At 40.9% G+C, this 25,422-nt stretch overlaps 1 protein-coding gene across 16 annotated transcripts in view; it reads left to right on the forward strand.

The window, feature by feature from the left end:
* Positions 1–25,422, forward strand: part of SCEL (sciellin) — a 126,888-nt gene that overhangs the window by 24,892 nt on the left and 76,574 nt on the right. For 14 of the 16 annotated variants that reach the window (XM_070380635.1, XM_070380633.1, XM_070380634.1 and 11 more), the window contains exons 5-9: positions 3,600–3,668; positions 10,328–10,396; positions 10,997–11,035; positions 12,308–12,388; positions 15,441–15,506. In XM_070380635.1, the coding sequence (XP_070236736.1) occupies positions 3,600–3,668; positions 10,328–10,396; positions 10,997–11,035; positions 12,308–12,388; positions 15,441–15,506 (324 nt within the window). The remainder of the gene's footprint in view (positions 1–3,599; positions 3,669–10,327; positions 10,397–10,996; positions 11,036–12,307; positions 12,389–15,440; positions 15,507–25,422) is intronic. The other 2 variants (XM_070380631.1, XM_070380632.1) reach the window with 2 other exon arrangements.

The raw sequence follows: 25,422 nt of genomic DNA on the forward strand, positions 1-25,422 counted from the left end.
TACCCCCCTCTACATGAAGTATCCCACTGGTTTTTGGGTTCCCAGCCTTAGTTCTTCTGTTTGACTGTTCTGTGATTTAGCTGACTGTCCTGTGACCTGTCCTGGTCTTCATGATTTTGAAGCTTATGTTCTTGTTCTCTGTTGGCCCTCTCTTACAAACAAAGGGAACCTGATAACTTGAATCCAGGCACTAGTGGAAAACACACCCATTGTATTTGCCTTTCTCTGGAACTATTAAAGAACATACTTTTTGTGAAGCATGACCAGGAAAACTAATATTCATGTTCTTAATATGTTTCAAGATACGTGTGTGTGCTTAGTTGCTCAGTCATGTCCGACTCTTTGTGACCATGGACTGTAGCCCACTAGGTTTCTTTGTCTGTGGGGACTCTCCAGGCAAGAATACTGGAGTGGGTTGCCTTGCCCTCCTCCAGGGGATCTTCCCAACCCAGGGATCAAACCCAGGTCTCCCACATTACAGGTGGATTCTTTACCATCTGAGCTACCAGGGAAGCCCATGTTTCAAGATAATGTAATTGTAATGCCTTCTATGGTAATTTTATATATTTAAAATTGACTGAGCGACTGATCTGATATGATATGATCTGATCTGAACCCTTCATGTTGCTGGACAGCATTCTGGCTAAAGCAGCATATTGAGCTGCTTTAGTTTTATTTTATTTTATTTATTTATTTAGAAGTTTTATCTTCACAAATAAAAATCTATAAGCCTGAGACATTTCCCCCTGGACTCCTTGGCGAGTATCTCAAATGACATCTTTATAAAAGGTAGTGTAGGTTATTTTTCTCCTTGCATTTGCACAAACAGATGTCCATGTGACACTTTTGCATCCTTCTGCAGAGTTTGTGTCCACTTTGGTGCTCACCCAACACCACTTTGGAGCACCTACTATGTGCTGACACTGTGCCAGGTGCTGGGAATACAAAGATGCATCAGACACCAGCTGTGATCTTAAGGCGCTCTCACATTTCATGGAAAAAGATGGATCCATAGACACAGATACTCAGATTTACCATGCAAAGTGCTTGTAGAAGTGTGGGCCATGCTATGGGAAGAAGCAGAGGGTAACTCTGACTGAAAGAGTGGAAGCCCGCCCTGAGGAAGTGCTCATTGGTGTTGCTGCTTGAAGGATGGAAGCTGTTTCCAACTAGGAAAGGGTAGCTGGTGAGTGAGGGGCTGGGAAAGAGGCACTTCCAGCAGAAGTGATAACATGCCCAAGAATTCCACATGAGCAGAGACTGAAAATAAAGGAAAATAAATAATTGTCTCGTCATGCTAGAAGACAAGCTTCATAGGACGCACAAACAGCAGGACATTTTACTATGTCCTTTCTCTGCAAGATCATTAACATGTGTCAAAGGAGGCAGAAGGCACAACAAATAGTACCAGTGGAGATGCCCTTCGGAGCCAGACAATATTCTGCAGTCTGGGAACAAAACGAAACCCTTGCTTCCATAAAACTTCAAGTGATTCAAGTGAAAGTCACTCAGTCACGTCCAACTCTTTGTGACCATGTACAGTCCATGGAATTCTCCAGACCAGAATACTGGAGAGGGTAGCCTTTCCATTCTCCAGGGGGTCTTCCAAATCCAGGGATTGAACCCAGGTCTCCCGCATTGCAGGTGGATTCTTTACAAGCTGAGCCACCAGAGAAATCCAAGAATACTGGAATGGGTAGCCTATCCCTTCTCCCATGGATCTTCCTGACCCAGGAATTGAACCGGGGTCTCCTGCATTGCAGGCGGATTCTTTACCGACTGAGCTATCAGGGAAGCTTCCTGGTTAAAGGTCGAGGAGGGAGAGATTGAATGTAGATGAACACAGTATGGTATGTCCTGTGGTGATAAGGACCTGAAAGAATGAAGCAGCTAATGAGACAAAGCAATGGCGTCTGTGAGGGGCTATTTCCTGGATGGGGGTCAGTTCCATCTGCACCCATGCATTACACCTGCTAATGAGTCTCACCATGACCTCACTCTGAGTTTCCTTAAAAACACAAGAGATTGCATTAGCCATTTTTAATAAACATTATTCTTTCCTTAATAAACACTATTCCCTCTATCTCTGTTCATTCATGTCTGTTAATCCTCCAAGTCCCAGCTCAACCTGTATCTCATCCAGGAAGCCTTCTCTGATCCCCACCTCCTCCAAACAAGCTTTCTCAGCTTCAAACTCCCTTGTACTTGACCTGAACCTCTTTTCTGATACTGACTGCTTTCTATGCTTGGATGTACATGTCTTGTCCTGCTAGCTCTGTGTGTGCAGGGTCTGTCTATAGTTAATTCATAACTCATTCCTCAGCTGATGATATACTGTCATCAGTATAGTATATGGTTTACCTGCAAATATTTGCTTAATAAAGATACACTACATCAAGTTAAAAATTGCATCTTAAATAGTATACTGTTTTGGCACATTTTCTGATTCAGTACCTTTGATCTGTCAGCTTCAAATGATGCTTTGAAGTGCAAATACAGTCAATCATGGTAGAATTCTCCAAAGAGCTTACTTTCCCTGTATTACTGGGTTAAGACATTGAACAGGCTTTTCTTGCTGATTGATCAGTCTGATCAAGCTATCTCCAGTGCTTTGATGATCATGGTTCCTTCTCTAATTTTCTTGTCTTCTCTCTGCTCCCTCTTTTTCAAATTATCTGTCTGTCTCAGCTCTCTGCCACTGTCTCTCCTCCCCCTACTTCTCCCAGGCTCCATCCTTTCTCTTTTCTAACACTTTCCTCTGTTCATTTTCTTCCTATGTTTCCTGTTTCTCTCTTTTCTTCTCTTGCTCCCTCTTTCTTCCAGCAAGGCCTCTTCTTTCAACCCTGTCCACGGTGCTGAACTGGTAATAGACTGATTTGTATGTAGCCATCCCACCGCTGCCAGACCAGAGTTTTGGAGAAGGCAATGGCACCCCACTCCAGTACTCCTGCCTGGAAAATCCCATGGACGGAGGAGCCTGGTAGGCTGCAGTCCATGGGGTCGCTAAGAGTCGGACACGACTGCACAACTTCACTTTCACTTTTGACTTTCATGCATTGGAGAAGGAAATGGCAACCCACTCCAGTGTTCTTGCCTGGAGAATCACAGGGACAGGTGGGCTGCCGTCTCTGGGGTCACACAGAGTTGGACACGACTGAAGCGACTTAGCAGTAGCAGCAGCAGCATTGTGCTGGCATAAGGCTCTGATGAAACTGTAAACAAACAGAGCTGATGATAAAGGATTGAGTTCCTCTTACATAAAAATCAACAACACTGAAAGCGGTACATATTAGTAATTAACTCTTTTGCATGATGTGTTGCTTGTTTCACATATCCTTATCTTCGACTTGAATACGTTCCATTGTAATTAGATTAATTGGACCTAAAGAAGAATTCTTTTATTAGCATGGGGAATTGGGTTTGCTAATTTATCCTAGTCAGGTCAAAGCCTGGGACAATTTTGGTACTCCAAATAGGCCTTTTCTGGTAACATATCTATCTCCAACCCCAACAGGCCAAGATTTTACCAAATCTGTGGAAATTGTATAAACTATTTTTTATAATTTATTTGATCTTCCTATAATTATTTTTTGCTACAGGAAAACAAATGAGAGGGAAGAGCCAAAAGCCACAATCAGTCGGTACAGATCTGACGACACTTTGGACAGGTAAGGTGTTTTGAACCAGCAAGTGGAATGTGTAACATATGTTAAATCCCATTTCTTATAAGGCATGAGGCAGATAAATGTTTACCAAAGTGAGCTTCAAACTATGATATTTTATCCCCAGGAACAGAAGGGCTATAAAGATGGAATTATCTTCTTCAAAACTCACAAAATCTTGACTTGCTATGCTATTTTCCTAAAATCTTGCTAATAGTACATCAAAAGGAAAAATCCTAAAGGAACTGGTTTGAGTATAGATGGGATGGGCACTGCATGTTATCTTCTTAATTTTAAAAGGAGAATATAGTTTTTTGTGTGTGAGTCACCAATTCTTGTTCTAACTTCTATTTTTCCATTCTGGAGGCAGAGAAACAGCAGTTTTTGTTTTAACTGTCTTATGGAGAGACTATACATTTTAATAACACAGTAGTTTTGATTCACTCTAGGATAAAGACATTAGCTCTTTAGAAAGTAAAACTGCTCTTTCAGCCATGGAGTCACTGCATGGCTGTACATGAGTCATTGTGTTGTGCCTGTTGTTGGCTCACTCCTAGGTGGAAGGAAAGGAAGGGCTCATAAATAGAAAACTTAGGAATATCTATTCAGGTTGAAGTGTAAATGCTACGAGTCACATTTAAATTTTATATCTCGTAGAGGTGCTTATCGGGAGAAGGCAATGACACCCCACTCCAGTACTCTTGCCTGGAAAATCCCATGGACGGAGGAGCCTGGAAGGCTGCAGTCCATGGGGTCGCTAGGAGTCGGACACGACTGGGCAACTTCACTTTCACTTTTCACCTTCATGCATTGGAGAAGGAAGTGGCAACCCACTCCAGTGTTCTTGCCTGGAGAATCCCAGGGATGGGGAGCCTGGTGGGCTGCTCTCTATGGCGTCGCACAGAGACGGACACGACTGACGCGACTTAGCAGCAGCAGCAGAGGTGCTTCCCAGGTGGCTCAGTGTTAAAGAATCTGCCTGCCAGTATAGGAGACACAAGAGACTTGGAAGCAGTGCCTGGGTGGGGAAGATCACCTGGAGGAGGTCATGGCAACCCACGCTAGTATTCTTGCCTAGAGAATTCTAGGGACATGAGACTGTTGGGCTACAGTCTGTGGGGTTGCATGGAGTCAGACACAACTTAGCAGTGAGTACAGAAGTGTTTATTAAGCATAGATAAAGAACAAAGTTAATATCTTCATTTGGAGTCTAGACACACTGAATGCCCGAGGCCATCAATAGTCGAAGCCACACCCCTGTAAGCTAAAGACGTGCTGTCTTTGGAAACAAACACGCAACCTGCTGCCCTTGCAGCATATACACTGAAACTTATGGCATCTAATAGATTCCATATTCAGACCAGGCCAAAGTCAATTAAAACAGCAAATGCATGCACTTCTGCACTCTTTATAGGCTTTTAAGTCAATCTCCCTAATAGCGAACTAAGGGGGTGACATCTCTCTTGTAATTAACAACCTTGACAAGAATCAGTTTGTGAAAGTATATACCCAGGATCTCATCTCCACAGTACTGAGTGAGAGAGGAGTCACAGTGCTTCTGTCTGTTCATCTTGGCCTTGTGGGCTGTTCTAGTGCTCTGTTAATTGAAGCAGGAAACCCTACTTCTAGGGATGAATTTACAAGTGAGGCAATTATATCTCAAGAAAGGTAAATATGTGGGAGACCTAAGCCTTCACAGGCTGAATGTTTGTGTTTGAATGTTTATATCAGGCCAGTCAAGATGGAACCTTAGAACACCAGTAGTGAACTAGACCAGACCTCACAGTCAAGCCAGTTAGTCATTCTCAACCTCAGCAGCAGATTAGAAGCACTTAGAAAGTGAAGATGTCAGTCTCTCAGTCTTGTCTCTTTACTACCCCATGGACTATAGCCCACCAGGCTCCTCTGTCCATGGGGTTCTCTAGGCAAGAATATTGGAGTGGGTAGCCATTCCTTTCTCCAGGGGATCTTCCCAACCCAGGGATTGAACCTGGGTCTCCAGCACTGCAGGCAGATTCTTTACCATCTGAGCCACCAGGGAAGCCCAAATCACCTAGAGAGCTTTTGGACTGCACTGATAATTTCCTTCCAACAGCTCTTAGTCCCTAAATCTTAATCTAATTAGTCTGAGGGGAACTTGGGCATCTTTTAAAGTTTATGACATGATTCTGATGAGCAGCCAAAATTCCAAACCACCAAACCAGCCCAAACCCTTCATTTTAAAACTAGAAAATGAAGCCAGAGATTTCTTGCTTTATCTACACAGAGGATTAGCAGTGCATATTGGGAAGATGAGCTCCTTCCCCGGGCACTCCTATCCCCAGCTCACCCCCAACAGTGAACTGCATTCATCTCTCTAAATGTGGGCACAGGTGTGAGGGAGAGAACACAGACTAGGTCAAGAAAGGCAAGCCCTGGTAGCAGGAGTCAGACCCCATCATGCAGGGCATTCCAAGTGTAAGATGTGAAATAATTTTAGGAGGAAGATGATCAAATATATTAGGAGTGTGCATGTGTGTGCCATTTTAGTACTAACGTGTGTAATAAGTAAATATGAGAAAAGTACTGAGTTACCTTTAAGGAGTTCCCTTTTAAAATATACATCTGTCGGTAAAAATATGAAGTGTTCTAAAGAAGCATAGGTAATCAATAGTACACCGTAGCATTTCGCTATGGCTCAAACCCTGAAGATTGTTTCATATCCAATTTGGAAAAACCAAGGTTAGGGAGACCTCTAGTGTTCTGTTGTGGAAGTGTAACTTTTCCTTTGGTTCTTCCGATCGTGTTGCTGATTAAGTATTTCCTGTCTCCAAGACTGACCAATCTATCTCATATCACAAGTTGATAGAAACTTCATTTCTAAGGGAAGTACCAAGTTAATCTCCCTAAGAAATGAGAAATTGATGAATACATTGGAATGATGTTTAAATTGATGATACATTGGAATGATGGTTCTGTCCATTATGATTTTATTATTTTATTTATATAAATTATTATTTACATTATACACAATTACTTATATGTTATTTATAGACTGACCCCCCTAGTGTTGTGAAAGAGATAGTGGAGGTGAAAAATAATAACTGAAGAAAGACCTGTTGCTCATGAGTGTTGCAACAATTAGACTACAGAACCAGGTGTATGAACGTTGGCCCTATGGAAAGACTTGGAGACAGACTGCTTCCTGGTTGTATGGCCAAGAGAAAGCCACTCACATTCTCTGAGACTCTATTTCTTCAGCTATAAAATGAAAATAACTACATCTACCTTGTAGAGATGTTCTGAAGAGCAGAGAAAATTGCAAAGAGTAGTAGGGAGCTATTTTGACTATTCCACGCTATATTGCCCACAAAGACAAACACTGTAGAATTTTGATTAACTTCATTTAATTTTAACATCACAACTCTCCTTTATTTAAACCTTGAAGATGATTGAAATTAAGGTTCTGTTTTCTTTAGACAGATTGTTATTTTCAGGGTACCAGAGAAGCAATTTCCCAGGATTATTTTTATCTTATATGAAGATCTTATAGATGGCTCTAAAGTCTGAGCAGTTTGCAAGGAACATTTAAGTTTTATGATTTAGGATTGCATGACATCATGTTTATGATATTCACCATGGTTTACTGCAGAACCCTTTAAATATAAACATATCAGAGGCTCAGTAGCAATTAGTGCAGAGAATATACTTGTAGTCTTTGGTCTAATGATCACCTGAGTGATCTTCATGAGTTTTTTTTTTTTTTTTTTTGCATGTCTGTGCAAATCCTTTATTAAAGCAACAGCCAAAATACAGGATGGCTCACATTATTTTTTTTTCTTTTCTTGCTACTGTATCAACTTTAATACTAATCATTTGTTTATACCTTTAAATTATTTTTTAAAGGTAAACATTTATAATTTACAAATCAACAGAGTGACATTTCTATCCAGATACATTTTTCCATCTTATTTCCCACTTTTAACAAGGCATATCTAGAACCAGAGGGACAGCACATCAAATGGAAGAGCCAGCACCTTCTGCGAGCAGCAGCGCCAGACTGTCTAAGAGATACACTGAAGGTTTACATTCCTTATCAACTAAAAATAATTTATGCCAGAATATTCTCAAACCTATTTGCCTTCTGTTTTTACATTCTCTATGAGCTTCGATTTCGATGGTGGTATTCTGAGCATTAGACCCCTTACATATGACATCTCTAAAAAAAAATTTCAATTAAAGGTCATTATCACCATCATATAATATTTTCTCATATAACAGACACTCAGTCCTTCAGGAAGCATAACAAGCTATTTTGTTTTATTCCATTGCCTCCCCCCACACACACTAATTTGTTTAATCCAAACCTTGTTAATCACTGTAGAAACCCTACAAATCATTAGGAAGATGAACTTTGTTATATACTAGAGGATTTTTAAACAAACAAGTGAATGTAAAAGTGATTAATACCTTGAGGATGGTGGTGGTTTAGTTGCTAAGTTGTATCTGACTCTTTGTAATCCCATGGACTGTAGCCTGCCAGGCTCCTCTGTCCATGGGATTTCCCAGACAAGAATACTGGAGTGGGTTGCCATTTCCTTCTCCACATCATGAATTTTAAATGCGGATTCATTCTGTACAAGTTAATACCTGGATTGTGAACAGTCAGTTGAGAATATGGAGCTCTGGATGATTCAGTGTTCCTCCCTTTTTGCATGCGAGAGTTACCAGTTTACATTCAAAGTATCAGCATTATGCACCATAAACAGAAACTGTGGGGTTGACTTGGGGAGTTTTCATGTATTAGTGTTAGTTATCAAGTGTTTTAGTTACACGTGTCACAATGACATCTAGGAACTGAAATCATTTTAAAGCTGGGAAAATAAGCCATATTTTTTCACCATGACTTGTTTTTAGAGCAAGGCAAGGTGATCATCCATCTTCCCAGGAACAGTTTATATAAAGCCCTGTAGTAAAGTGGATGGTGGGACTTCCCTGGTGGTCCAGTGGTTAGGAATCCACCTTGCGATCCACGGGTTCGATTTGTGATCAGGGACCTAAGGTCTCACATGTGGGATTGCAGCCAAGTCTGCTCACAGAAACTACTAAGCCCACCCACTACAAGGAAAGCTCTCGCTCGACACAATGAAGATCCTGTGTACTGCAACTTAGACCCGATGCAGCCTAAAGAAATATATAAATATTTTTAAAAAAGAAACAGATGCTATGTGCTCATTTCCATGGCTTATTTTTTTTAGATAACATAAATGATAAAGATAACAGTTTAGAGAAAATTATATTAATAGTAGACCCATAGTATGAGATCAGCAGAAGAATCTTGCGAACCTTTTGTTTTCCAGAACCTAATTTTTCCGCATCCTAGTTTTGTGCAACGTGGGGAAGGGAATGACAACCCACTCCAGTATTCTTGCCTGGAGAATCCCATGTACAGAGGAGCCTGGTGGGCTGCAGTCTATGGGGCTGCAGTTTTGTGCAAACCTGCAGAATCCAGAAGACAGCCTCACATCTCAGGAAGAGCTTTCCTTTCTGATGTGCTTTTCTAGGGGTTGCAGTTGTGAGATCCCACCACTGGCATGCAGGCTACAGGATTCCTAATTTGTCTTCTGACCCAAAAGACAGACAAACACACCTTTCCCAGACCTACTCTCCTATGGAGATCTGAGTTTAGAGTGTTTTAAACCTCTGATGGTCCCCAGGACCTATTAACACAATGTGTTAGTCAGTGTAAACAAATTTGCCAGGGTAGAGCAATTTTTGTGACGAGTTCTCTCCCCTGCCTCCAAATCTCCATGGTTTAGCCCAATAGAAGATTATTGCTTGCTCTCAGCAGAGTTCAAAGTGATAGCCTGGAAAATTAGGGGAAATCTCTGCTCCAGGAAATGACTCAGAGACCTAGGTTCTTTCCATGTTTTAATTCTACTATCTTCAACCCGTGAGCACCAAAGCTACAGTAGAAGAGGAGGAAAGAGCATGGAGGATTGTGCAAGAGGTTTTAATGGTGGTTTGGGAGTCATGAACAATATTTCTGTCCACATGCTGTAGAATTCAATCACATGATCCCAATATATGTGTACTGAAGATTGGGATGTGCAGTCTTCCTGTGTGCTCAGAAGGAAAACAAAGAGATTGACAAACATATAGCCTTGTCTATACCATAGCGAACTCTGAGCTGGTGATGGGCAGGGAGGCCTGGTGTGCTGCGATTCATGGGATCGCAAAGAGTCGGACGTGACTGAGTGACTGAAATGAACTGAACTGAACTGATCTGATACCATAGAATATTTGTTTAAATTGCTTAAGTTTTCCATTGATTCCTTTCAGTGACATAGAAAGTACTGTCATTGGGTAAATTATTAAACAACAATGAAAAGGAAATAGTTAATGAATTAAATGCTCAGTGAGTCAGAAAGGCTAGCTGAAAAGCATAAACTTTAAAAGTTACAAACTATCAAAATGGCCCAATAAATAGATTTTTGTGGTGAGTATAATAGTTTTTTTTTTTTTATTGTAAAATTTTATAAAATGTAACACCTGAAAAGCAATTGTTTTCACTAGAGAAAGGTTATGTTGATTCAGGCTAGAAGTGATTCTAGCCTGAAAGAGGTCTAAGAGGAGTTTAAAAACTTAAATGTTGATCCAGACTTTTGTCTTATTTCTTTATAAAGGATTTCAAACAGAAATGATGCTGCTAAAACATATAAGGCCAATACCCTGGATAACCGACTAACCAATAGGTACCAGTATCTACTAACTTGGGGAAAGGTTCAAGTACAATATTTTTCTAAGCATTACTTACTTACATACAGTTCTTCAGTCCTACTTATTATCTTTCTGTAAACCCTTATCCTCTATTTTTTAAACAGAAATAATTTTGGCATAAAAACTTGGCTTCTACTCATGGTTAAAGAAAAATAAAATCTTATTCCTGGCTTCAAAATGAAGAGAATTCATTTCTTCAGGCCATCATTCTTACCACATTTATATTTCTGTTTAAATTATCCTGGTGGCAACAGGATGTATTATGAAATACATGTAAATGTAAAGTTTACATTCCTAGTGTAAAAAATTATTGAACCCATCAAAGAAAAACACTGGGCTTAAAAGATGAAATTTCTAAAGAAAAAAACCTTTTTTTGGAATCTAATACACAAAAAGGTGAAAAATCATGAGATCAACTTTTCAAATGTATTCAACTACTGATACTTTCTTTTTCTTTCTCACAACTAATGTTAACTTTTAATAGTAATAACTCTAACTTCATGGACAACTGCAAATTGATGCAAGAATTTATTCTTTGCTGCTGCTCAAACTTTGCCTTCTTGTTTTCTTACCAGAAATGTGTCCACGTTTCAACCACCAGAAGTGACAAAGATGTATGTACTTCTCTAACTAATCTTACATTTTAAGAATAAAGTGTATTTCTTCCTATATGTCCAAGAAAAAATCAAGGTGTATTGTCTTTAGGCCAAAGTTTCATTGTAACACAGCCATGCCTGCCCCCGCCAGCTTTGACAGGTTAAATAGTATTGATAGAAATACTGAAGTGGTCAGCAAAACTTAAAGTACTTTCTATGTGGACTTTAACACAAAAAGTTTGCCAACCTCTGCTCTAATCAAACACCGAAGCTTAAGTCATTCTTTATTTCTTTTCTTTTTAAAGTCTAGATTCTTTACTTTTTTGCCCATAGAACTTTAAAATTTTTTCCTACTCCTATGGCAACTCTTTATTCTTGTACATTACACTTGCCTCCCAAAACACCCATCACATCTACAGCTCAGTTGAGTCTTGAAATCATGGCTTTGCTAACAATCTGTATAGACAAAATGCATTTTCCCTGGAATGTACTAATGGTGGTTATAAACAAGCAAAGTAGATATATTTTTGAAAACTTGGTTGATTTTTAAATTTGTATTTTCAAAAAAAGTAATTTTCACCCTGGACTGCCCTCCAATAGTTGAAACAGGCCTGAGTCACTTCAATTTTTTGAGGGTCTGCATATATTAACAAATGCTAAATAGAGATTTGGCTTCCCTAGTGGCTCAGACAGTAAAGAACCTGCCTGCAATGCAGGAGACCTGGGTTCAATCCCTGGGTCAGGAAGATCTCCTGGAGAAGGGAATGAAAACCCACTCCAGTATTCTTGCTTGGAGAATTCCATGGACAGAGAAGCTTAGCGGGCTACAATCCATGGGGTCACACATAGTCAGACATGACTGAGCAACTAACACACACACAGATTTAAAACAGTGTGATTTTTAAATGTTTTCTTAAACAAGCTAATGTATTTAATAAAAAAAATTGTAATATAATTCTGTGAGTCACAGCATAGACAGGATTTAAAAATATTTGTTGGAATCGTTTGATGTGGAATCAAAGCACATCGAAATTGATTGGTCTGGGTTTCGGACACCGAATGTCATATAAGGAATGACTTCTCCATTCAATTCCTTCTGTTTTAATTATTTGAATGGAAGCCAGGTGATTTGTAAAATGGGTAAACTAAGGAAGAACTTTTTCTGCTGTTCTTTCATCCTCAAGTGAAACATTTTGTGGTGATTAGGAGTAGGTTGTAAGTCCTTTCAAAGGTGAGATAAAATGAAAAGTTTCAGCAATGTGCTCACTGCTTGTTCTTGTGACAAAACAGGCAACCTGGAGGTCTGTCCAGTGCAAAGGCCACCAGCACCCCCGCTTCCACTTCCACTACTACTCCTGTGAAGAAAAAGAGGTAGGATGGGCTTGTTGGGCGCCCCTCTTCCTGCTGTTCTCTCACAGATTGATCTTTATTAACGTCTGAACCAAAGCATCCACCAAGGCCCCCGGGTGGCATCTAGTTTGCTCTCCGCCCTTCCTCCTCCTTCCCTCCTCCCCTTCCCAGGGATCTGGTGCCTACTGTCTTCTGCTGCCTTCACACTTCAGTCCTTTCCTCCCCAGTCTCCTTTTTAAAAATGCCATCTTTTCCTCCAATTTTATTGAGAAATAATTGACATACATTGCTGTGTAAGCTTAAGGTGTATAGTGTGATTTACACATATGGTGAGGTGATCACCCAGTATGTTTAATTAACATCCATCATATCTTCCCAGGTGGTGCTAGTGGTAAGGAGCCCTCCTGCCAATGCAGGAGACATAAGAGACATGGGTTTGATCCCTGGGTGGGGAAGATCCCCTGAAGAAGGGCATGGCAACCCACTCCAGTGTTCTTGTCTAGAGAATCCCATGGGCAGAGGACCCTGGCAAGCCACAGTCCATAGGGTTGCCAAGAGTTGGACACGATTGAAGCAACATAGCATGCACAAGATTCATCATTCTCACAGAACATCCATTATGTCAATAAAAACATTTCTCCTTTTGATGAGAACTCTTAAGATCTACTCTCTTAACTACTTTTCTATGTATAATGAAATGATATGAAAGAGAAGTTGCTCACTCGTGTCTGACTCTTTGCAACCCCAGGGACTGAAACCTGGCAGGCTCCTCTGTCCATGGGATTTTCCAGGCAAGAATACTGGAATGGGTTGCCATTTCCTTCTCCAGGGAATCTTCCTGACCCAGGGATAGAACCCAGGTCTCCCACATTGCAGGCAGACTCTTTACCATCTGAGCCATCAGGGACTCCTATGTATAATACAATCATGGTAACTGTAGTCATCATGTTATATATTACAACCCTAGAGCTTATAACTTCTTTATCCTTTGTTGGACGATGTTTCAAATGGATATAAAATAAGTTGGCCTAAAGGACAAATAAAAAAATGTAAGTTTTTACCTTTTGGCCACCTTCCTCCAATCTCCCTCAATCTGCCTGCCTCTGATAACCACACATCTGATCTTGTTTTCATATGTGCCATCTTAGGGTCTTGAATAGCTAGGTAATGTTTTGATGCTAGAACTCAAATAGTAAAGCTACTTCAGGTAACGCATGTTAACAGAGTCCTACTACAGAGAATGCCTTATCCTGCACAACAGCTGCAGTGTGGCCTAGTGTCACTAGACTCCAGAAACCAGTCTGCATCTTGGAGGCCTCCTCTGCTATGTAGATCGGGCTTCCTCCACATTCAGGGTCAAGGGTCCTATCTGGAGGCATCGGTCTCTGTTTGCGTGCTTATTACCTCTTCCTTCAACTTCCCCTGTACGGCCTTCCACTTTCACCTGTGCTAACTTCCATTTATCTAGTAGGCATGGAGGAAGAGGTAGATCTTCAGTGGTAGAATCTTCTTTATGTAGCAGAATGGGATGGTGGGAGTGATTTTTGCATGTTGAAGAGAACATAGTACCAGTGAATCGTGACATGAATGGAAAACAAGCTTTCGTGAACCTCACTGCTTTTGAAATTTTTTTATTTTCTTTGCTTGCTCCTCTGCCCATGCTTGGGCTTCCCATATGGTGCTAGAGGTAAAGAACCTGCCTGCCAATGCATGAGACGCAAAAGACATGGGTTCCTCTCTGGGTCGGGAAGATCCCCTGGAGAAGGGCATGGCAACCCACTCCAGTATTTTTGCCTGGGACAATCCCCATGGACAGAGGAATCTGGTGGACTACAGTCCATGTGGTTGCAAAGAGTCAGAAACGACTGAAGCGACTTCGCACGCACACACAGGACTCTGCCTGGTATAGGGCAGGTGTTCAGTGCTTGCTGATGAGCTGGCTGACTGCCACGCTGCTCCTGAAATCCTCCTGGAGGGAAATGACTGATTCTATTTTCTCCTGCAGACAAAATTTTGATTGTGTCTACAGAGTCTCAGGAAATAAGATTATCCTTCTTTTGGATCCAAATTTCACACTTCCCCTGATCCTTTCTTTGTCGTTAGGAGAAACTGAAAGGGAAATTTAAGGTCAGTTAGTTCAATCTCCTACCCCGGGCAAGAATCTTTCCTCTGATAGGCTAGGCATCATTCAGGAGCATTGCAGCCAGAAGCATGACTCTCACTTTTGTGATGTGCCTTGACTAAGCTCTTGGGGGTTGCATTGAGCTGAAATTGGCTTTGATTTACTCCTATCCCATCAGCGCAGTCCTGAAATCTCAGAGAATAGACCAGCTTCGAGAATTTAAAGGACTCTCCTGTCCTTATCCTTGATCTTCCTTTTCCAGGCTATCTTACTCTCCTCTGAACATCATTTTTGATATATAACTTAGTCTTTTTGACAGAGTCCTTAGCTATCTCTACCAATTAAAATGATGTCTTAATAATGGGAAAGCATCTTTCTAATTGGATATGTGTGTGTGTGTGTACATTTATGTATAAATGTATGTGCTTAGTTGCTCATATATGCATCTATATAAAATTGAGCTTGGCATTGCTGTGGCATTCATTTATACTTTCAATATTCTTACTTTCAGCATTTCCTGTCATACAGAATTTTTAAAACCATATTTTGAGTAGAACATAAGTGTTGTTATTTTTATTATGAAATGTTTCAGAAATGCAGACGAACAGAGAGGTGTGTTGATAATGAGCACCCATGAACCTACCATACAGATTCAACATTATTATTTTCCAGATTTCCTGCAGATTTCTTTTTAAAAAGTGTCTACATTGTTTACTGTCAAAGGAAATGGGCAAAGGGATTTATTTGGGAGAGCAGATTGCCTGCAATATAGGCCGTTACTTCCTATGGCAGGAAGTAAATAGTTTTCATTTTATCTCTAAGACCTTGTAGGAAAGTCATCTCATTTCCTTTTCACCTGTCAATTTATTTTCAGCTTTTCCTGGAAGACATGTGGGTGGGGGGTCAGGTCTTTGGAGCACAATGCTTATAACTGATGTCATTTCTTAACAGACAGTCCTGGTTTCCACCACCTCCTCCAGGTTACACCACCACCCCAAACACAGGAGCAAGCAGAAGGTAAGAGAAAGATGTCAGAGGTAATTGCTATGTAATATGATGGAAGAATGTGTTAGATATTGACAACATATAATTGTGGATGCTTTGGAATAAAGCTGAGGCAATTTTGTGAACTCTGAGCTCTCAATAAGATAGTGCCCAGTGAAAGTGAGGTCAGGGTACAAGTGTGCCTGGTAGGAAATCTGACATGCTTTGAGGTGTAAATGACTGTATTTTTAGTTTGCTAAGGGTTGCTGTAGCAAAGTACCATAAAGGTGGGTGATATGAGAGAAATGTATTGTCTCACAGTTGCAGAGGCTGGAAGCCCAAGAGCAAGGTGTTGACGGGGTTCCTTCTGAGAGTTGTGAGAAGGGATCTATTCCACCCTTTTTCCTGGCTTCCGGTGTTTTCCTACCAATCTTTGGTATTCCTGAGTTTGTATAAGGGCTTCCCTGGTGGCTCAGATGGTAAAGAATCTGCCCTCAATGCAAAAGACCCAGGTTCGATCCCTTGGTCAGGAAGGTCCCCTTTAGAAGGGAATGGCTACCCACTCCAGTATTCTTGCCTGGAGAATTCCATGGACAGAGGGGCCTGGCGGGCTACAGTCCATGGGGTCGCGCCATTTCAATCTCCACCTTCATCTTTACATGGTGTTTACCCTGTGTGCCTGTCTGTGTCCAAAGTTCCCCCTCTTATAAGGACACCAGGCCTATCGAATGGGGGCTCATCCAACTCTGGTATGATCTCATCCTGACTCAGCTACTTATGTCCATGACTCATGCCTTACCTACTTGTGTCTACTAATGTCCCCATTTTCCAAACAAATTTGGAGAGGACATCATTCGATCCATAAGGAGGGCAAGGGAGAGAACAGGGCCCATCACTAGATGGGGCCCAGTGTGGGCTCTCGTGCACAGTCAGTTTTGCTCTGATGAACCCAGATGTCAGGATGGGAATGTGTATGGCAAGTTCTTGGTGAACTTAAAGTGACAGATGAGTAGTGTGTGTTTGCTTGTACTTTTTTGTTGCTGTTGAGAGCAATAATTATAACTAAATTAGAGCCCATGTGGAGAACACCTGGCTCTACCGTTTCCATACTGGGAATGTCAACAACTATTTAAATGAATAAATATTTAATAATAAGTGATTACTGTATGCCAGATATTGTTCTAGGATCTTGGGAGATATCAGGGAACAAAACACGGAGCCTACACTCAAGACTTCAGTGCAATAGCCACAGTGTAGGCCTCTAATAATCTATGTTGTCATTAGCACTTGACGAAAAATAGGTCTCCAAGGTGGTTTTGGTTTAGGTATCCAAAATTATTTTCATGTCATCAACCTCTAGAATATCTTCACCCAATATTTCCATGTTTAAATGGGATTCATTTTCCCAATCCAACACTTGGAAAAAGGGTATGAAGCAGTGCCCTTGTTTCATATGAGACTGTTTTATTTCCAAAAGTTTTCATCTGTTGAACAGGCTTTTAATGTGTCTTTAATTTCCCAAATAATAGGTATATTTGGAAATAAATGTCTTATAATTTAACTTGAATCTATAAGGACATAAATAACTTTAGTTGACTAATATACAAAAAGAACTCTAATTGTCTTTCATACCCGTGGCTTCATCTGTATATATGTGTGTGTACATATGTATTATATTATATGTGTATAACATATGTATAAAATTATTGGACTTGTTGAAAAATCACAGCTTGGAATTATACCAACCTTCTCTTAAAATATTTTCTTTTTAAACCTGTTCATCTTTTTAAACCTGTGGGTGGTTTCCAATTATATGAACTGCCAAATATGGATTGTGTCTCTAATTATAACCTCCTTTCTCCTCGGGCTGTGTTTAGATATTTCTCCATGAGTGGTACCTTTCATGGAACTACCCAAGATATTATTGTAAGATACCACTGTATATTCCATCCAATTTTGTCTTGATAGACAGTAACTGATACTTAGAAACATTCATTATGAATTTCCCAAATAACTTATTTTTATCTTTTATCTGTTATTCCATTGTTCATGTAAATTATCATCATAATAAGCATGTGTTATGTAACTGTGTAAAGATACGAAAGGGCTATTCCTACACCACCATCATATGTGCTCAGTGCACATTCAGCTATGGATCTGTTTGAACAGAACTGATACTGCCTGGCTATATGCCCTTACAATTTATGCATAGCTGGATGTGATTTACATGGTAAATAGATAAAATTAGTTACAATGCTTCTATTTCTGATTTCTGGATCAGATGCCTAGCACCAGATTTAAGGGAGAGAGAAGATTATTGGATAAGGTTGATGAATTTAAATATCCACTCCTTTCTTAAAGTCACAGATTATTAATAGAATGGCTAGACCAAACGACTTCTCTTCGAGGATCAGAGCTAATGTTATCCCAAGCTTTCAGGGAAAGGAGAGAATAATAGCAGTATAGCAATGCCTTTGATTCCTAAAGCTCTTTTCTTTGGAACAGCTCCAAGTACTGCTTCTGTTTCTCACCTTTAATACCAGTGCATTCTCGGGGCTGAGAAGTAGCCTTTTCACCAGAAGCCAAAAACTAGAAGCAATTATTAAATGATGAAAGGAATCAAAGATTTCCAAAAGAGATCTTTGTCCCCAGAAGAACAAAAAGAAGATGGAAATAGGTCAGGAACAAATAAAATGGAGAACTGTGATTTTTAATACTAGCTAATAGCCAGTGCTAACTTTATTTCCCTTCCACCTTTACTAATTCACTGGTCTCCATCTCCCTTTCTCCCCTTTCTCCTCTTCTGCAAAAGAATTTCCCCTTAATACCAACACTCACTCTCGTTTCTGTTCTTCATTTTGTGAACCTTCATTTTTCCATCACCTAATCTTTCCAAGAGATTTCATTTTCTCCCACACACCCATTCCCAGTTATTACAAGGAGAGGTCATTTTCCTGAATGTTTTTCCCCTCTAACCTCTCTGTGATCTTTAACCCCATGGACTACCCCATTCCTCAGTTTTCCCTTTCTTGACTTACGTAGTGTGGAAGAACCAAACTTAGTTGTGTTTGGATTGACAACTTGTATTGGTGTTGTGTTTGGATTAAAATCTGTTACAGGCATGATGTAAGCTGCACCCAAGTGGTCTTAAGCTTTTTTTTTAATCTATAGAAGAACCCATAATATCACACTTTTCTCTATATTTATATGTATATCTGTACCTATAACTCTACAAGTCTGTGTTTATGTCTACAGCCATTGATATTTCTATAGCTACATCTAGAAATATATCTACATCTCATTCTGTCTATATAATTAACATAAGGTTGGTGAATTCAGTTCAGTTCGGTTGCTCAGTTGTGTCCAACTCTTTGCAACCCCATGGACTGCAGCACGCCAGGCTTCCCTGTCTATCACCAACTCCTGGAGCCTACTCAAACTCATGTTGGTGAATTCAACTAGATTTTAAATGAGCAAGTTAAATTTTCTAATATAACTATACAGTAGAGCTAAAGAAAAAAGCAATTTCTTAAAACAAATATCATTTTATGTATGACACACATTAGTCTTACAATGAGAAGGTTAAGATCTGGTGAGCAAACAAAATTTTGGAATTAAGAATCAAATATCTCTGAAAGTCTCTTGCCCTCTTTCTGATAAAACAAGTAGAGAAAGAAGCTGTAATTCATGGTAGTAAGACACAGCAGGTAAAGTTCTGAACTTAAATAAAACTCTTTCTAGCTGATTGCTAAGGTAACTCCTTAGTCCTTGAATATAAATGTTCTCTGATCTCTTTTTTCTCTTGTTGAGAAGGGAAAACTCTAGCACAGGGTTTTGAATGACCAACGTGTATGTGCCGTGTGAGCTGTGCTTAGTCACTCAGTCATGTCCAACTCTTTGCGACCCCATGGACTGTAGCCCGCCTTTGTCAGAGGACAGGCTCCTCTGTCCATGGGGATTCCCCAGGCAAGAATACTGGCTGGAGCAGGTTGCCAAGCTGTCCTCAAGGGGTTCTTCCCAACCCAGAGATTGTACCCAGGTCTCCCGCATTCAGACGGATTCTTTACCATTTGATCCACGAGAGAAGCCATGAATACTGGAGTGGGTAGGCTATCCCTTCTCCAGGAGATCTTCCCAACCGAGGAGTCACACTGGGGTCTCCTGCACTACATGTGGACTCTTTACTAGCTGAGCTACCAGAGAAGCCTGTCAGCCTGTGTCAACAAGATTATTTCCTCTGAAATCCTCTTTTCAACTGCCATCAGAACCTATAGTTTCTTTTCATTTTAATCAGGACTGAATCAAATTTTAGCTCTGCAACCTTTGTTCCTCATTATACTGATCTATCTCTCCTTCCTCTGTGATCACTGGTTTACCCCCTTTCCCATGTTCAAATCCCTTTCATTATTTCAGAATATCACTTCTGTTTTAATGTTTTGGTGTAATGTAATTTGAGCTCTATGTATTCGAGATTCTGAAATACATAGAAATACATGTGTCATCAATATGGAAAATTATTAGAAGGTCAGAGCCAGTGAAAGTTTTTCCTTTTCCACGTGTTTCATTTTAAAATTTGTCAGAAAGCCTGACGCAAAGCAGTTTGTCAGCAATCACTAGTGTCTATCTTAATTTCTCAAGTTCTTAAACTTTTTCTCATCTTTGAGTCTTCAAAAGAATGATAACATACGCCAGGACTTGAGCCAATGGTGTGGATAATAGGTGCCATTCATGAGAAGTGCTCAGTCAAATCACAATAAAGTACAGATGCAGCATTTCTAGGAAGTTAATATTAACGTCGCTTCTGATTTTAGAACCCACCTTTAACTCTTGGTATTCTGTTTACGGTAAATTTAAGTGCGTATGCCTTTGTATTTAGGTGATGCAGAGATACAGTGCTTTGATGGCATATGAAGCTCATTTAAGAACCTTGTGGAAGCCAGATTTAGGTAGCAGTTGCTTAAACAATATGAATGTTTACAATGTTACCCATTATAGTGATTCTGGAGAAACAATGAGGCAAACCACCAGCACCACCAAAAAAAAAAAAAAAACCCAATGTGTTTTTTTCTGCAATCATCTCCAAAGACAGAAAATAAATTGTATAATATCTGATAAAATTAAAGTAGTGGAAACACATGCAGGAAATCACCATATTGTGAAATGCTTGCTACATACTTTCATAATTTCTCATCCATATTTGTTTCAATATTCTCTTTCAGTGGTTTTCACTTCCACTTAGCTGACTGGTAGATATGAAGGAGGAAAAAAATTTCTGATTGAGAAGTGGGTTGCTATGGCAACCTTGCACTACAGTTATATTTTTCCATCTGTAACTATAAATGGTAAAATGTAGCTTTTCTAATTATGCTGCAACATTTTTAACTCTATTGGTACCAAACCTTCTATGAAGTTTGCTGTCACCCTAAATTAAATCATTATATTTAATTTTTATCACAACAAACATCTTCTTGTATTAACTGGAAGCCATTTTGCAAAACCTAAGAGTCTAAAATGCTCAGTAAAATGTCAAAGTATAGTGATTTTAAAATTGTATTGGAATGCCTAGAATACCAATTATATTTATTCAAAATAATTAAAACATAAGCCTGAGTCAGGATTTGTTAGGAGAAAGTTAATTCAGAATGTGCTGCTATGGATTCAGCAATACTTGAAAATTTCTATCCCTCTGTGTCCACTGGAAGCTAAAGTTTATTTGTGCTCTTATATTAAATTATACTATTTAAATGTTATTAACCACAACTGAATATTCATACATTTGGAAAGTGCAGCATATGAATATTCAGGGTACTTAGCACATAGCAAGTAGTATTCATGACTACTGTGGAATTGAAGATTCCTTGCAATATTCTGCCTTCTCATGGTCATGTAGTGGTTTGCCAGCCACAGATCTGAGCCAGTCTCATCCTTTTATAAATGAAGAAGCAGATTCTTCAGAGAGGATCAGTGTTCTTTCCATGATCAAACTGGAAGTCAGTGGCAAAACTAGTCTAAAATCTAGGTCTCTGAAATTTTTGTTCAGTCCATGCTCTTTGTTGTGATGTGGTTCATTGAAATGGTCCCTGGCCACTGAAAGTGAGACACTGTTAGGGCAATCATGCTTTTGAACAAATAATCGAAAGATTATTCTCTGGAATCTTTAGAATGCCTTGCATTCTGCAAGCTCTTTGAGACCATGGACCACGTCACACCTTTTCTAGTCTTGAATGCCCAACTTTGCTTGTTATATGTCCTAACATAATAACTAGGGCAGTTGTGGAATAAGTGCTTTTGATGAACTGATACCTTTGGGCAAGCAAATAATGCAGGATCTCTTACTGTTATTATATTTTCATTGGAAATACCTGGAAGGATAATGGTTTAATACAGTACAATAGAGCGCAGCAGTCCCCAACATTTTTGCACCAGGTTTTGTGGAAGATAATCTTTCCATGGACTAGGGAGGGGGGATGGTTTCAGGATGATTCAAGTGCATCACATCTATTATGTCTCTGCTGATCTGACAGGAGGTGAAGCTCAGGCAGTAACGTGAGTGGTGGGGAGCAACTGTAAATACAGATGAAGCTTCACTCACTAGCCCACCACTCACCTCCTCCTCTGCAGCCCAGTTCCTAACAGGCCACAGACCAAAGGGATGCCTGATATAGAGGAGAAAGCATGGGATTAGACATGAGTAAGAGAGGTTAGAACCTTGGCTGAGTCACTTACTATCAGTGTGACCCAGGGCAAATTGCTTACCTTTTTTGAGACTCAGTGAAAAAAGTAAATTCTATACATAATTCATATATATATACACACACACATATTCCACAGGATAGATATATGGACTAAATAAAGTATGTGAGAAGTATGTCAACTTGGACAAGTTGACATGTTACTGAAATGCAAAAATGTAAGTTCCATTTCCTTTGCTATTGTTGGAATAATAATTCTACTGGCAGGCTACAACAGCTAAGCATAATCCGAAGTGAAAACAAAACTCACCATCCGTTTTTTAAGAGTCAATTATTCTTTCAACCCTGACCTGTGTTGAGTCATAGAAACGTTCTTCACAAAGTCATTCTGGAACACAAGTAACAGAGCCAAGAAGTGACATTTGCAGGAGCTTATGGAAATGAGGGAACATATACAGGTTGACAGTGATATCTCTATTAGCTCTGGCCTTTGGGCTACAATCTGCAGGTTTTCAAATGTTGCCCAGGAAAGCTGCCTTTTGATTCCTGGAAGTTATTTTTTACAATTATAGCAGCTAGTGTGGTGTCATCAACCCTGCGGAAGGTCTTACAGGCTGGAAGGAAAGACAGAGGCAGAATCAGGGTCAACTGATCCAGGCTTAAACAGCGCATCTCGAAGTGGTGTTCAAACAGGATCATTCCACATGAATGTCTCTTGTTTTTGTCTCTTTGAAACATTCCAGGCCACAGCTTCCTGCCTCACTCTCGCATTCTAAAGCCCCCGCTTGGCAGGGCCTCAAGCTCCTGGCTCAGCTTGAATGACGCCTCTGATTGCCCCCAGGGCCGGGGTTCTGTCATCTGTGACTGTCACTGTGGAGATGCAAAAAGCTCCTCTGAGATGGACTGAAGTCAGCGTGGCCTTGCCCTGACCCAGGCCAGCAGGGGTGTAAATGCATTATTCTCGCTTCTCTGCTTTTCTTGGCCTTCACAAATGCACATCTGACTTTTATTTCCCCAAACCATCTCCTTCCTGTACACCCAGATCTTCTTCTCGATTCATCTCTGCCTCTCAGACACACCCAGGCAGTCTTTCCGGCCTCTTTGAGGGCTTAATGGCTTCCCAGGTGGGGCTAGTGGTAAAGAACCCACCTGTCAATGCAGGAGACATGAGAGACAAGGGTTCGATCTCTGGGTTGGGAAGATCCCCTGCAGGGGGAAATGTCAACCCACTCCAGCATTCTAGCCTGGATAATCCCATGGACAGAGGAGCCTGGTGGGCTACAGTCCATGGGGTTACAAAAGAGTCAGACACGACTGAAGTGACTTAGCACCACTTTACATGGAAGAAATTTAGCTTTTTATCACTGTGATTCTGGCATAAGCAAACTTGGGTACCATCCCTTGTCTCCCTTTTTGTAAACCTCCTTTCCATCTTGTTACTACTCTCCTGCCTGTTTTCAGATATCCAGTGCTCTGTGTAGACTCATTAATACCTGGGGCCGACCAACTTCTTATCCTTTCCTCTGTCCCTGGAAGAGACGCACATAACCAGCTCATCAACACAGATGCGTGAAAGACACATTATCATTTGAGTGACATTACATTGTTGCAACACAGGGATATGTTTTGAGAAGAGAAGATGATGACAATCAATACAAACAAAAGAACATCTAATTGTGAAATCTAACATTAGGTCAAAATGGGGAGAGTGTTTTCCTGTAAATTACTTTTTGCAGGCATATCATATTACACAATAACTCATCTGAGCACTCAGCGCCCAACAGGTACTCAGTGAAAGTGAAAGTCGCTCAGTTGTATCTGATACTTTGCGACCTTGTTGACTATATAGTCCATGGAGTTCTTCAGGTCAGAATATTGGAGTAGGTAGCCTTTCCCTTCTCCAGGAGATCTTCCCAACCCAGGGATCGAACCCAGGTCTCCTGCATTGCAGGTAGGTTCTTTACCAGCTGAGCCACCAGGTACTTGGTAGTGGAGTCAACAACGGACAGTGGACTTCTATGGGACAGGTAACCTTGAACAGATTTTCAAAGCTTTAGACTCCTGTTCAGTACCCATTTTCCTTCATGCCAAATAAAAATTCAGCCAATCACTCTCTCTTCCAACACATCTTTATCGGGCACCAATATCGTGTACAGTCCTAGTACTTGGCGTGCAACTATCCTTTTAGGGACTTTCGGTCCAACCAGGGTGGAGACAAAAAATTATGTGCAATTCAGACCAGCACAGTATGTATTGTGAAGAAGGTGCACTACTGGGAGACATAGAAGAGTTCACCAGAGCACTGGGTACCACTCCGCACAGTAACTCCCTCAACCAGAGGCTGAAGGGCAAGGAGGGCTCTCCAGGTGGAAGGAGCAGGAGGTACGCCCCAGAGCAGAGAGACTGTGGTGTGGGGTGGGATGGGGTTAGGAAGTGCCAGTGGTTTGGCTCCTCTACAGCACTGGGTTCACATGGCATGAAAACAACCGCAGCCACAACCCTTACACTAAGCCAGGTGGAGCTCTAAAGCTTTGCATTGCCCTCTTGCTGGCTTCAAAGCTGCCATCAACACAAGAACCAGAAGACCCACTGTGCTCTGTGTCCACTCTTCCACTGCCTCTCACCCAGGGACTCACTGTCACACTCGGCCAGAAAAGCTTCAGGACTAACTCTATCATGTCCCCCACCCCTGTGGCCATGGATCCCTATGGGAACCCCAGTCAGATTATTTCTTATCACCTGGACCATCCCTGAAGAGCTCCGTGCATCACTGAACCTGACCCAGGCCTGCTACTGCTGCTGCTAAGTCACTTTAGTTGTGTCCGACTCTGTGCAACCCCATAGACGGCAGCCCACCAGGCTCCCCCTTCCCTGGATTGTCCAGGCAAGAACACTGGAGTGGGTTGCCATTTCCTTCTCCAATGCACGAATGTGAAAAGTGAAAGTGAAAGTGAAGTCATGTCCGACTCTTCGTGACCCCATGGACTGCAGCCTACCAGGCTCCTCTGTCCATGGGATTTTCCAGGCAAGAGTACTGGAGTGGGGTGCCATTGCCTTCTCTGTGACCCAGCCCTACAAACCATCCCAATCCCTCAAACTGGTCCACAGACCTTCCTGGATATGTCATCCATTATCGTCAAAACTCATTCCTCTTCAGTCTTGTCTCTGACTGAATGATCTCTCCCCTCCTTGGTGGGTTCTCCCAGAGAACCCTGCTCCCCCAGCCTCCTTCCCAGTGACAGCTGCTTTTCTTCTAA

The sequence above is a fragment of the Bos mutus genome, chromosome 12 (genome assembly GCF_027580195.1).
Source record: "Bos mutus isolate GX-2022 chromosome 12, NWIPB_WYAK_1.1, whole genome shotgun sequence".
Classification (NCBI taxonomy): domain Eukaryota; kingdom Metazoa; phylum Chordata; class Mammalia; order Artiodactyla; family Bovidae; genus Bos; species Bos mutus.